General features: G+C 36.9%; 1 protein-coding gene across 1 annotated transcript; it reads left to right on the forward strand.

Annotated features, from left to right (window-relative positions):
* Positions 1-8,082: 8,082 nt before the first annotated feature.
* LOC149156726 (subtilisin-like protease SBT1.7) lies at positions 8,083-9,853 on the forward strand. The gene is made up of 4 exons (XM_089444847.1): positions 8,083-8,087; positions 8,315-8,414; positions 8,508-8,750; positions 9,713-9,853. Exons 1-4 carry the CDS (start codon positions 8,083-8,085, stop codon positions 9,851-9,853), a joined length of 489 nt encoding a protein of 162 aa, XP_089300973.1.
* Positions 9,854-12,264: the final 2,411 nt, after the last annotated feature.

A 12,264-nucleotide genomic window follows, 5' to 3' on the forward strand; every position in this document is an offset into this window, starting at 1 on the left:
AAGTCTTCTTATGAGGAGGGAGAAGATCCTATTGTCAAGGTAGAGCATAACCTGGAAGCTTTAACCAAGGGCATTCCAGAGTACACCTCAATAGATGAGGTGCCATTGCGGTACTAGAGACACACTGTAGGGGTTTCCACCAGACTGCATCGGCTATTGGGCTGAGTCATTAGGGTTATTTTGTGCTATCATGAGCACCATGTGGGTGAATAGCCAACTCTAGTTTACTTTCTACATTGATGTAGGCTTATAAAGCCATGTGTCTCAGAACACAAATTTTGTCATTTTGATGTAGCAAACTCTTTTTCAAACACTCTATATATATATATACATGTTTTTTTGTTTACCATGTCTATTATGTGATGCTTTATGATTTACATGTTTCGCAAATGTCTATCTAACACATAGTTAGCCAATGCATCTGTTAATGTGTTCATGCGTCTTGGAATGTGATGATAAGTAATAAAATCAAAGTCTCATTCCAAGAGACGAACTCGCAAATACATTCTCAAAATTTGAGGGTTTCTAACTGAATATTGTCCATTAAGTTGTAGTAAAACGAGTTGTGAATCAAGTTTCACAATTAACTCTGCAATGCCAAGAGCGATAGCTTCTAACAAAAGTTCGATGACAACACTATATTCGACAATGTTATTAGTCATACGACATAAACATATACCTTGTAAATTCACTAACTCACCATTAGGGTCATAGATTGACCATGCGGCGGAAGATAGATTCTGTGTAATACGACAAGCACCATCAGAAAATTCAACGTAACGGTTGGATGACATCTGCAAACCAAGTAGAGCATGAGGTAAGCAGAGGAAAACGTTTGAAAAAGCAAACTAACACACCAAGTACAAAAGTATTTACATGAAAAACGCTTAAAAATTTTCAGATGGAGCCCATTTGCGGACTCAGGTAATCAATCAATAGAGAGTAAAACTATAGTTTCACCGGTGGCATGACATGTAATCACCGACTCATCCAAATAGTGGAATAACACACATAAATGACAATGCCCTCATTCCCCTTGGGCGAGTGAGGGTTATGAGTCATAGGATGAATACCCCATTGCGATAATGGGTGAACGGTAAAGACTCGGTGAGAAGATCTCATAAAAGAGGGAAAGAAAATCTTAAGCTCATTGTGAGAAAAATAGGCCCTTAGTTGAAATATTTTGATAATATTAGGTTGGATTGAAATGTCAATGGGCAAGGTAGTAGTAATATTACCCATGTTTCCCTCAGCCAAAAATTCATGTACCAAAATAGGCGTTTGAAGTGGATGAGTCATTGCATGGAAAACATAGGTATCTAAACATGATGAAATCTCTCCAAGACTTGGGAGAAAAGAGGAACGATGATGGAAATCATTCCAAGGAGTTTCTTCAAGAGACATAACCTTGGTGATACTCCTGTAAGTGGGAAATGTCTCGTTCAAGGGATCTGGACAATACCAAGAACCAAAACAATGGGATTGTGAATACGCGTCTAGATGCATACTAATATTAGCATGACTTTCAGAAGTGACCACTGAAGCCAAAATAACATCTTGATAGGCTTGTTCTACTGGGCTGAGCGGCATGACATCGCCAAAAGAATCAACTTGATCGGGATGAGGAACAATCCAAGGATCGTGTGAAATGGAGATCATGTTGACGGAGGCAACGTTTGGAGGTGAGAGGGAAAAATTTCCCATAAGTGCAGAGTCTTTAAAAAGACCCTCCCCAACACTCTCATAAGAGATTTCAGTATTTCCCACATATGGCACATTGCCATTCGAAGAGCTAAAAGAGAAAAAGGCTAACTGATCAACAGTGACTATTTTCCCCTCATGAGGAAAACGGAGTACACGGAACAAAGTAGAAACCACGAAAAACATAGCATGGGTCCAACTCTCACCAAGTACAAGGTTATAATTCAAATTGGCATCAACGAATTCTACTTCTAAGTTAATATTTTTCCCTTCCAACGTTATGGGCAAGTTTGTGAGAATACCATATGGATGAGATCCTCTGTCATCGAAGGCTTCTAAGGTGTTAAGAGACTGGTTGAGAGGCAAAGAACCAATAGCTTTCCAGCATGAGACAAACATGAGGCAGTTGGAAGCACCGTCATCAACAACAGTCCAATGAATCATCTTCCCTTTAATAATAACTTGGATTAAAAATGAAAGTTGATGTGGAAGACGTGAAACATGATTTTTCAGGTCAAAGGTAATCAGACTCTAATCAGTAGGGTCAATTCCTCCTATAGCGAATAGTAATGCTTTTCACTGCGATGGACAACTCTAGAGAACATCCAAGGCAAACATCGCCGAAGGCACTTGAGCTAAATCTTTGAAAATATTGTAATGATGGGCAGCTCATGCATTCAGATTATATGATGATTTCCGAAGAACACCCTTAGGAGGTGGTCGGATAACAAAGTCATTACTAGGTCTCTCAATATGAAGAGTTCTAGAACTGGGTGGAGTACAAGTGGAAGGTGTATCAGTAACTTCTTTCTCCACAACTTGTTTGGGAGGAGTCAGATAGTCTTTTGACCGAGTGACAATAGAAATAGGTGACGTTCCACTCATATAAACTTGAGAACCTGAAGATGTAGAAAATTTCATTTTTTCTTCCAATTGGGTTTGATGTGATGGAAAAGGTTCTTTTAATACAGTTGAAGTCCCTTGGGTGCCCTTTAAAAAACGACTAACTTCAGCACGACGGGGACAATCCTTGGTATAGTGATCTTCCTCACAAATGAGGCAAGGATATTTGGGCTTATGTTTAGATGCATCATTAGCAGATGATTTGAGAGGATCCTGTTTTGGGGTATTGGATTTTTCTTTTCCTTTACCCCTCTTTTTAACTTTTGAGATTTCGTCTACCATGGTAGAATGAATGACATTAACCTCAAAGGTTTTACCAAGTTTAGGGGGGGATTCGAAGGAGAATTGGATGCAGTAGTTGAAACAAATTTTTTCTTCGAAGAAGATTTACTGGAAGTTTGAGTTACTGACCAAATAATACCATTGACTGGTGGTACCTATGGAGGTTTGGAAGATGCAGGATCCATACACAGTCTTGGAGCATCAGGAAAGAGATCATATAACATGCCAGATTAGGAATATACCAAATCTAGATATTGGGCACGAGCAATGGATTGATCTTCGGTCACACAACCACCCATAGCTATGTCCTTGGAAATTTTATTAATGAATGATTTGGTAAACCATTCAGTTAACAGCTCATTAGGTATATCGAACTTGATAAGGTGATGTCAATGTCTCCATTCATGGATATGATCAAAGATGTGGGTAGCAATATTATGTTTCAAAGACATAAGTAGAGGGGTACCATTTTCATATCGAAAGGATAGTTGGAAGTGAGTAAGGAAGGCCATTGCTAAAGAGTTGAATTCTTGATAGGCACCTCGAGGTAACTCGATGTACCATTTTGTGGCAACACCTATCAAGGTTCGCTGGAAAAGATGTAGATGAATGGAGTCATTAACCCAAGAATTAGATGAAAACCATAAATGGTAAGTCATAACGTGGGCCTGGGGGTCTTCTCTAAATTTTCCTTCGAATTTCGAACAATCGCCAAGAATCTTAGTAGGAACCAGAGGCCAATACGACAAATGGAGTATTGGGTCATTTGTGAGCCTTGACACATCCGGTAGTTCCAACATTGCTAGAAATGGAAATTGTGGATTGAAAGGCATGGAAGGCCTTTGATAAGGCCCAGATTATGGATTCCAACCTTGTTGGTATCGGTTCTACCCCTAAAGTGATGGATTTTGACCATAAGGAGCTTAATATTCCCCCCACTAAGAGGTATTCTGACCATACAAAGGTGGATTTTTCCCCCACAAAGGTGGGTTTTGACCAGGGTAAGGTTGATATTGACCCATCATAGGCCATTGAGAACCATAAGATGGATAAAAAACTTGTGAAGAGTATGGAGTATAAGGTTGAGGTTGCAACTGTTGACCCTCGTGATAAAATTGTTGACCCTGTTGTTGCAGGGGTTGACCTTGTTGCTGTAAGGGTTGGCCTTGTTGGTACAAGGATTGGTTTTGCTGCTCCAATGGCTATTGATAAAGACCTTGTTGCACATAAGGTCCTCGTTGTACATAATTTTGTTGTTGTTGGAAAGTTCCTTGTGGAATTTGTTGAGTTCTAGGTTGGTATTGATATGTTCCAGTTTGAAATGGACCAGATGTTCTCGACAGTTTCTAGGTCAGATTCTTGAGATGATGAGTCTGGAGGTGGAGGACGATAAGAGAGAGGTTGCATTCTTAGGATAATCACAATTTCAATACCTTGGGCTTCATGTGACTGTGAAATCTCAAGATGGACTCCTTGTGATAACCCTTCAGTGTCAGATGATGAAGGGGATATGTAAGGTGAACACGATGATTCATCCACAATGACCTTCTCTAAAAAAAATAGGGGGTGGTTGATTTCAGCTTACAATTAAAATTTATTATTAATCAGGCAATGTGAGGCCAAGGATAACTACATAGGTAAGTCATGTTATCGTGGGCAGTTAAATTTTAGAACTTAAATAAAAAGAAATAAATCAAAAAGGGCATACTAGGCAAGAGGGTTTGACGCAGGTACAATAACATCTAACCATAGGGTCCTCACAAAAACACATAAAATTGAATTGAAGCTCACACCAAGCATATGCACACAACAATGATTAATTAATCAATAAAATATTTACAGGAGAAAATATGGCCCAATGATTGGCCTTTCATTCCTCACACTCACTCACACACTTCTACATACATACATGCCTCATGGGATCACCTCAATTTATACAAATGGATTAGAAGCCAATGTAGGTTCTAGATCTCTCAACAAACTCCCAAAATATCTCTCATAATCCATAAAATATCTCACCTAATTCCTTATCCCTAGATAAGAGCTAACTAATCTATGATTCTCTCAAACCTTCCACAATACTCTCGAATCTTCTCCTATTTACAATAATATTCATTCTCTCTTAAAAACTATAGAAAAATACAATAATTAATTAAATCCCCACTTTACAAACTAACTCCTCTAGTAAACGATTGACCTAGTTTAGATGCACCTGCATCAGGGTTTACCAAGTATCCGTGAAATGCTATATACACCTTAGTTGAAACCAAGGACTTAATGTACGACGATCGATCTCCCCAAATGTTGTGTTCGGTGTATCATGTCTACAAGGCGGCTAACTTGATTAAATGTGGATAGAGGATAGAAACCTAGTGGGGTCTCCCAATATATATGCGATGGTATGGGGAGCACAAGTCTGTGTTAGTGTTGTCTAATACATAACCATTTGATGAGAGCATTCCCATATACTTGCCATACCAGAGTTCCTTCGATATACCCGAGAGTACCGGAGAACCTCCGATATACTTCTGTACTAGAACAGGATTTCACCCCTGAGATACAATGCAAACAGTTAACGACAGTTGCTAGGTTTATAGATGTTGAAACACGTCTCTATCCAAGACCTCTAAATGTCTATGTTAAGTTCCAAATGATCCTTAGGTTAATTCAGTAAATTTTAATGTTGTCCTTGAATTATGTTCAATTTTTGGGCTCAAATGATGTCACCTGAATCCTAAAATGCAACTATATGAGAAAAGGAAACTTTTCACTTCGATGAATGATATACTAGCAAGGGAAGAGAATTCAATCAATTATTGCATCAAACAAGAAAATGCATCAAAGAACATGCCTCCACTAACTTTTCATTCCAAATGCAATATGAAAAAGAAAAAACTAAACTTCACTTTCACTATCCAACATGCAATCTATTGAAAGCAAAAATGACTTTTACTTCACTAAGATGCACTTAATCTAAAATGATGTTCTCTTTGACTTTATATGCTCTAATGAAATTAAGCTTTAACTAAAGCAAAAAATGAAATTTTTGATTCCAAGGCTCCTAATGCAAATGATGCACCAATCAAAGCAACACAAATCAAATTCAAAAGCACTCAATGAAAATGTGTTTCACTTTTATCTCTTGAATAGATAAACAAATGCACTCTTTTCAGTTTGTAAACCAAGCAATGTAATTTGTTCTTGATGAATACAAATATGAATCTCAAATGAAAGATGACCTAATACAATTGAAAAACAACTTTGTGAAGGACAAACCAAAATAAATGCAAACCAATGTTTTGAATGATTTTAACAGACAACCAGATTTAACCAATCAACAAACCACAAACTCAATGACACTTACAAGCAGCAAGTGACAATCAAATGACCTATAAACCCTAAATCAATCCAATTTCACTCAAACACTTGAAAGCTCAAAAAAAAAGAATTTTCTAATCAAATCAGGTAATTAGACAAAACATCACTAAATCCAATCGCACAGGACAAGAAAAGGCCTCAGAGACTCAGACACACTGGATTTTGATAGGGAAACCCTAAATTTTTTCCAATCTCTGAGATCAACGTGATTGTTATGGCCAAAATGGCACTGAACAAGGGATCATCGCGATTTTTTTAAAGGAAAGTGTGCTGGCAGCGCGACTGTCAAAGAAAAAAGCGCTTTGGGCAAGGAATAAGGCAAAAAATAAAAATATTTCCACAAACACTCCAGACTTAGCACTCTAAGGTAGAAATCAGTGATTGTGTAGACCTATACAGACTCAAACTAACTAAGAACTCAATGGTTGGTCAAACTGATCAAGAGATCAGATGAGAAAAGAGATTGAAGAGGCTATAGCTTCCCCAGCGAAGTCGCCATTTTGTTGTGAAGGTAAATCCCCTCTATGGACAAAGGCAATCCCTCTAGCCCAATGAGTGGGTCTAGCAACAAACTAAACAAACTAACATACACTTTCCTAGCTTATGTTTAACAAATGCACAGAGAGAGAGTGGCCTACCTCACTCTGATGCTAATCGCTCAATCCTTTGGAGATGACTTTGAATCCTTGCTTCTAGGCTTTCTTCTTTCTTGTTCTTCACATCCGAGTACCTCAAGAAAGATCAAAGAGCAATGCAAGATACAAGAGCATATATGGCATACATTAAATGTAAACTACTTAATAGATCAATGAGTATTAAGCTAAAAGAATAAACATTTACACAATTATGGAAAGTGAACATTTGATGTATATATTAATAAGCTAAAAAGGGAAGCATACAACCTATGCCTTGATGTTCGAGACCTCATTTTGGTGGACGTCCAAGTCCAAGCAAAAACTCTTCAAGCACTCCTTCTCCAAGTTAGAATGGGCAATATGTAAGCATAATCTTAGTATAGGAATGCAAAAATCAATGACCAACCATTTGGGGATGGAAGGGAGTTGATTTATAGGAAGGAAGAGGGATTTAGGAATCCACAAAAGAGGAAGGAAGGTCCACATCTCAAGGGAAAATCCCATAATGATAAGATCAAGAGGTCCAAATGGGAGAGCTCGACCCTATCAACAACAACCAATATCCAACTTGTTGTTCTCAAAGGTTCTAGTGCATGAAGCTTCTCCTCGAGTTTAGGAAAACCAGCTAGAAGAGGTTCAATGTGGGTTTTCATATCAAAACCCATGCTGGCAGCGTTAGGGTAGAACAGTGCAACCTGCCATCAACATGGGTATGTAGTGTAGCAAAACGCATTGGCCCTAAAAAATAGGTTTTTAGTTACCCTTCTTCAGAATTGACTTGGGGCAGTTTTCCTTTGATTCTAAAAGGAGGTTTTGGTTTGTATATCATGATGGATATGCTGCACATTTGTCAATTTTTTGGCACTTCAGTATATGGGACAAGAAGTTAAAAGGAGGTGTGACAAAATAATATGTAACAAGGAGAAAAACATATTTTCACTATAAAATTCATCCTTCAAAATCCTCTTAATAAAAAGTATGTATTTGGGTCCTATACTTGGAGTTTGATGGAAATCATCTAGTCAGGAGTCCCATAGTCGTCTCATCAATGTAAATAGGCATACTCAGCCATTCATCTCATAGGGTCACTATAATGGATGAACTTGAGGAATAAGTGACCCTATAGTAATAGGACCTTCCACAAGCCATTAATGTTGCTTGTAAGTGTATTCCTTATCAAAAAATGAGGTAAGTGTAATCTCTATAACTATCTTATGTATAGTTGAGCTTCGATGGAGTTCCTATATTTTTCTTCAGTGCAATAGTGTCTTTAGACACCACCAGTACAATGGTGTCTTTCGACACCACCACTTGATCTCAGGTTTATTACTCTATGTTGTTGTTTAGACTATCCCAACAATTCTTTCACTGATTTTTTGTGTAGCTATTTTATAATTTTTTATTGTTTCAAAAAGGTACATACAAAATCAATCATTTTCATGGAGGCCTCTTCTAGAAGAGAAGAGAGGATATGTTATGTGTACACACAAGAACAACAGGAACGACAAGTTCAAGGTAAGCAATTTTCATGTTAACTTTTCTACCTTTCCCATGTAATATATTTATTGAATTTTATAGGTTGATTATCATTATTTTTTGTAGATGTAGCCTACAATCATTCTGGGGAATCTGCCAATTAATGGAGCAGAAATATCAGTGGATGCATATGTTCTACCTGGGATTGCAGTGTTCTCTGATGATGCAACAACCATACTTGCCTACATCAATTCTACTACTAAACCTTGTGTGCATATTTTTCCAACCTACACTGTCCTGGGAACCAGGCCAACACCATTCATGGTTGCCTTCTCTTCTAGGGGCCCCAATTCGGTCAATCCATACATCCTTAAGGTAAATAGATTCATTTTCTAACAGAATAATATCTTTCTCTTCAAACTCATCATAACAATTTTTTTTTTCAAATTTGTCATTTATTGTAGAAAGTAAGAGCTTTTATTTAACAAGAAACACAAGCCTACCCTTAATTATATATCAAAATAAGAACTTCAGGTTTCCATCCTAGCTTGTGTTGGTGGGTTTACTAAAGCAAAATCAGAGTTCAATAGAGTAGGCAATTTTTAAAATATTATACAAAATACATTTATTTTTGCAAAATTCTACCAAAAAAAGTGATGGATTTAAATAAATTTTATCCTATAATCCTAAAACATTCCTCAGACAAAGTACAAAAATCTTGACAAGATTTTCTCATATTGATATTCTTGATGACAACTATTACAATATTCTTCACATAATTTTATGTCACAAGATTGCATAGGACACATAATATTCCCGAGATAAATTATCACAATATTCTTCACATAGTTTTCATGTCACAAGATTTCTAAGGAGACATACAATATTCCCAGGGACAAACTACCATACTTTTTATAAGATTCTATGACACAGAATTCCCTAGGATAAGATAAAATAATCTCTTCTTTGTGAGACTTGTAAACCATCTTCTCAACGCTCTGACACCTTATATTAAAATTTATATTGACTCTTAAGCCAAACAAAAACCCACTTTAAAATATATTTACAATAGTTGCAACTTTGGAACCACCTTTTAAATTAAGACTGCATTCTCTAAGCCAATAAGCATAGAGTTACATTTGTGGTTTGAGCTTCCCAGTCTCAAAATCATGTACTCTGTTGGTTTGTTTAATAGCATAAACAACCTCAAATTGTTGTTCTATTTTGGATTGTTTAACAGCATAAACATCAATTTCAATCTATGTCAAATGCAAATGGAAATATGTTCTGTCTATTTCAGGGTTACCTTGCTTAACATATTCTATTGCTTTTTGCAGCCAGATATTACAGCACCTGGTCTGAACATACTGGCAGCCTGGAGTGGAGCAACCTCTCCTACCAAGCTTTTAATGGATGATCATCGTGTAAAGTACAATATTATCTCTGGGACATCAATGTCGTGCCCACATATTGCATGAATAACAACCCTATTAAAGGCAATTCATCCAAATTGGAGCCCTGCTGCTATCAAATCTGCCCTTATGACCACAGGTGATTAATCTCATTCTTTGAAAAGTTCAAAACTAGGGTTTCTAACAAAGTAATATAACATAGCCCAAGGGTTAGCTCAACCGGTCAAGTCCCTGTTGTTAAGTGCCTCGCCAATCGGGAGGACACAGGTTCAATTCTCCTCGAGGCCCTTGGGGTTAGGCCCTAATAATCTGGCTGACAGGATTTGATTCCCTTCGGGGTTGATCTGCCCAGATTTTCCTATGTGAAAAAAGACAATGTAATCTAACATTTTTTTAGTATTTCATTTTCTTTCTTGCAGCAAGCGTTATAATACATACATACACTCCTTGCAGTTCTTGCTATTTGTTTGTTAGTGGTTGCTACTTCTATCATCTTTCTATCCAACCTCTATCATCTTCTATCATATTTTTATCATCTTTAAGTAATCTTAATGCATTGAAATAAAGAAGAAATAATTTTGATATAAAGTGTCTTGTATTCGAAGAGAACATACTTTTCTCTTGCGACGTCTGCCTTTGTGATTTTTGGGTTTAATATCTGTGTATACCAATTCCATGGCATAGATTGTTGGTAATGACTAGCACACACCTCTACTTTTTGTGAACTTGAATTAATTTATCTTAAAATCTAAGTAGGCGTGGGATATTCTTGTATACTACTAGTCACCGAGATTTCAAAAGAACATTTTAAAATTAGATTCTTCATGAACTAGTGTGTTAAACATTGCTATAAATGTTTGTAGGGAGTTTAAAGGAAAATCAGGCTATAAAGCAGTTGAAAATTTGTTATATTGTTATTTTCTTTTAATTTTGGATTAGTGTTATGGTGTATGATTGTAGTCAAATTTTTCTTCTAGTTGAGAGTGATTTCATTTACACTACATGTCACAACACTTCCTGGGAGTTAAAGAAGTACAATAAATACCCCTCTTTGCACTTAATTTCTTCCTCATTATCTTCACACTCATGGATGAGCATTTACTATGATCTAAAGTGGCAGAGAAAATATGATGAAGTTCCCTAGATGTCTAACAACTCTCTTCTCTTAGCCTTTTCTGTTGATAAATGGCAACAAAAATTCCATTTTAAATTTTCCTTTAATTAAACTGAGAATTAAAATCGAATTCTATTCTCATAGCAACTTTTAAATAGTTAATTGAGTTTAATTAACTTAATTAGCTTAGGAATTTCAAGTTGGAAGTCTTTTTGTAGTCATGTATATGTTCTCCCTAAGTTTTAGGGGTCCAGTATGAGTTTAAATTGAGTTGGAAATTAGACCACTCAATTTACTGAGTTAAGTTCATTTAAATTAGTTCTAAATTGTTTTTGGAACTAATAGAGGACTAACAATCAGTTGATGCACTAATGCATCCACTAGTGCTGCTCTAGTTAACTGAAGATTTGCTCATGAGAAACTCATGCATGCTAGTTCAGAGAAAGACCCAGTTGAGACTAGAGTGCAGGGACAATGTACTATCAATTGTATGATTTACTGAGTTGTATAGATTATGCATGAAATTAGGAACTAGACCTAGTTTGGATTGCGCAGTTTTGGAAGCACTGGATTCAAATTAATATGGGTTATTTAGCCATAGGAATTGCACAAGGAAATAGGGGCTTGGAGAGCTACAAAATTGGCTAAGTGTTGGCCAAGAGCTTGCTTGTGAGCTAAGAGAGTTGAGCATACTTGTGCGGAATTATTCTAGTGAGAACAAGCTTTGTATCTTCACTCATATTTCTGATATATGCAATACAGATAGTGGGGTTTTGAGCAGTGGCTTTCCTCAAATGTATCTTGTGTTATGTGCCATTGATTTATCTTCTTCTTGTTCTTATTTTTTTCATCGATCTATTGGATTCCATCAATTGAAAGTAGAAGTAGATTCTTGTCCTATGCTTTAGTAAATTGCATGAGCTTGTGAATCTACAAGATTTTCTACATGGTATTAGAGCTGAGAACAATATACTAGAGGAGATTTCGAAGTTTTGAGTTTTGGGTTACAGGTGAAATTCGAATTTGCAATACATACTTTAGGATCGGCAGATGGCGTTCTACGGTTTGCAGCTCGAGTATGCCTTGGAAGGCAGCTCAAATTTTATAGCCTGGAGGGACAGAATGGAGGTTGTGCTAGAGGATAATGGCTTGAAGGAATTCGTTGATCAAGAAATTCCTAAGGCAGCAGCATCGAATGCACAGAATTTGGCCGAATGGAAGAAGTGTGTGGCGAAGGCAAGGTGGATAATCCTTGAGGGAGTTCGAGACCACATTGTCTCAAGTCTCCATGGAAAGGAAACTCCGTATGCTATGTGGAAAGCATTGATGGACTTGTATCAGAACAATAGTGACCAAAGGAAAT

The sequence above is a fragment of the Pinus tabuliformis genome, chromosome 9, assembly GCF_031772625.1.
Source record: "Pinus tabuliformis cultivar Carrire ecotype Pingquan chromosome 9, CPIR1, whole genome shotgun sequence".
NCBI classification, from domain to species: domain Eukaryota; kingdom Viridiplantae; phylum Streptophyta; class Pinopsida; order Pinales; family Pinaceae; genus Pinus; species Pinus tabuliformis.

What these genes read in the sequence shown, in the direction of transcription:
- LOC149156726 (XM_089444847.1), top strand. An exon ending in ACAGGAACGACAAGTTCAAG is followed by an intron (nt 8,415 to 8,507) that starts GTAAGCAATTTT and finishes TTGTAGATGTAG; the next exon opens with CCTACAATCATTCTGGGGAA. An exon ending in TCAATCCATACATCCTTAAG is followed by an intron (nt 8,751 to 9,712) that starts GTAAATAGATTC and finishes TGCTTTTTGCAG; the next exon opens with CCAGATATTACAGCACCTGG.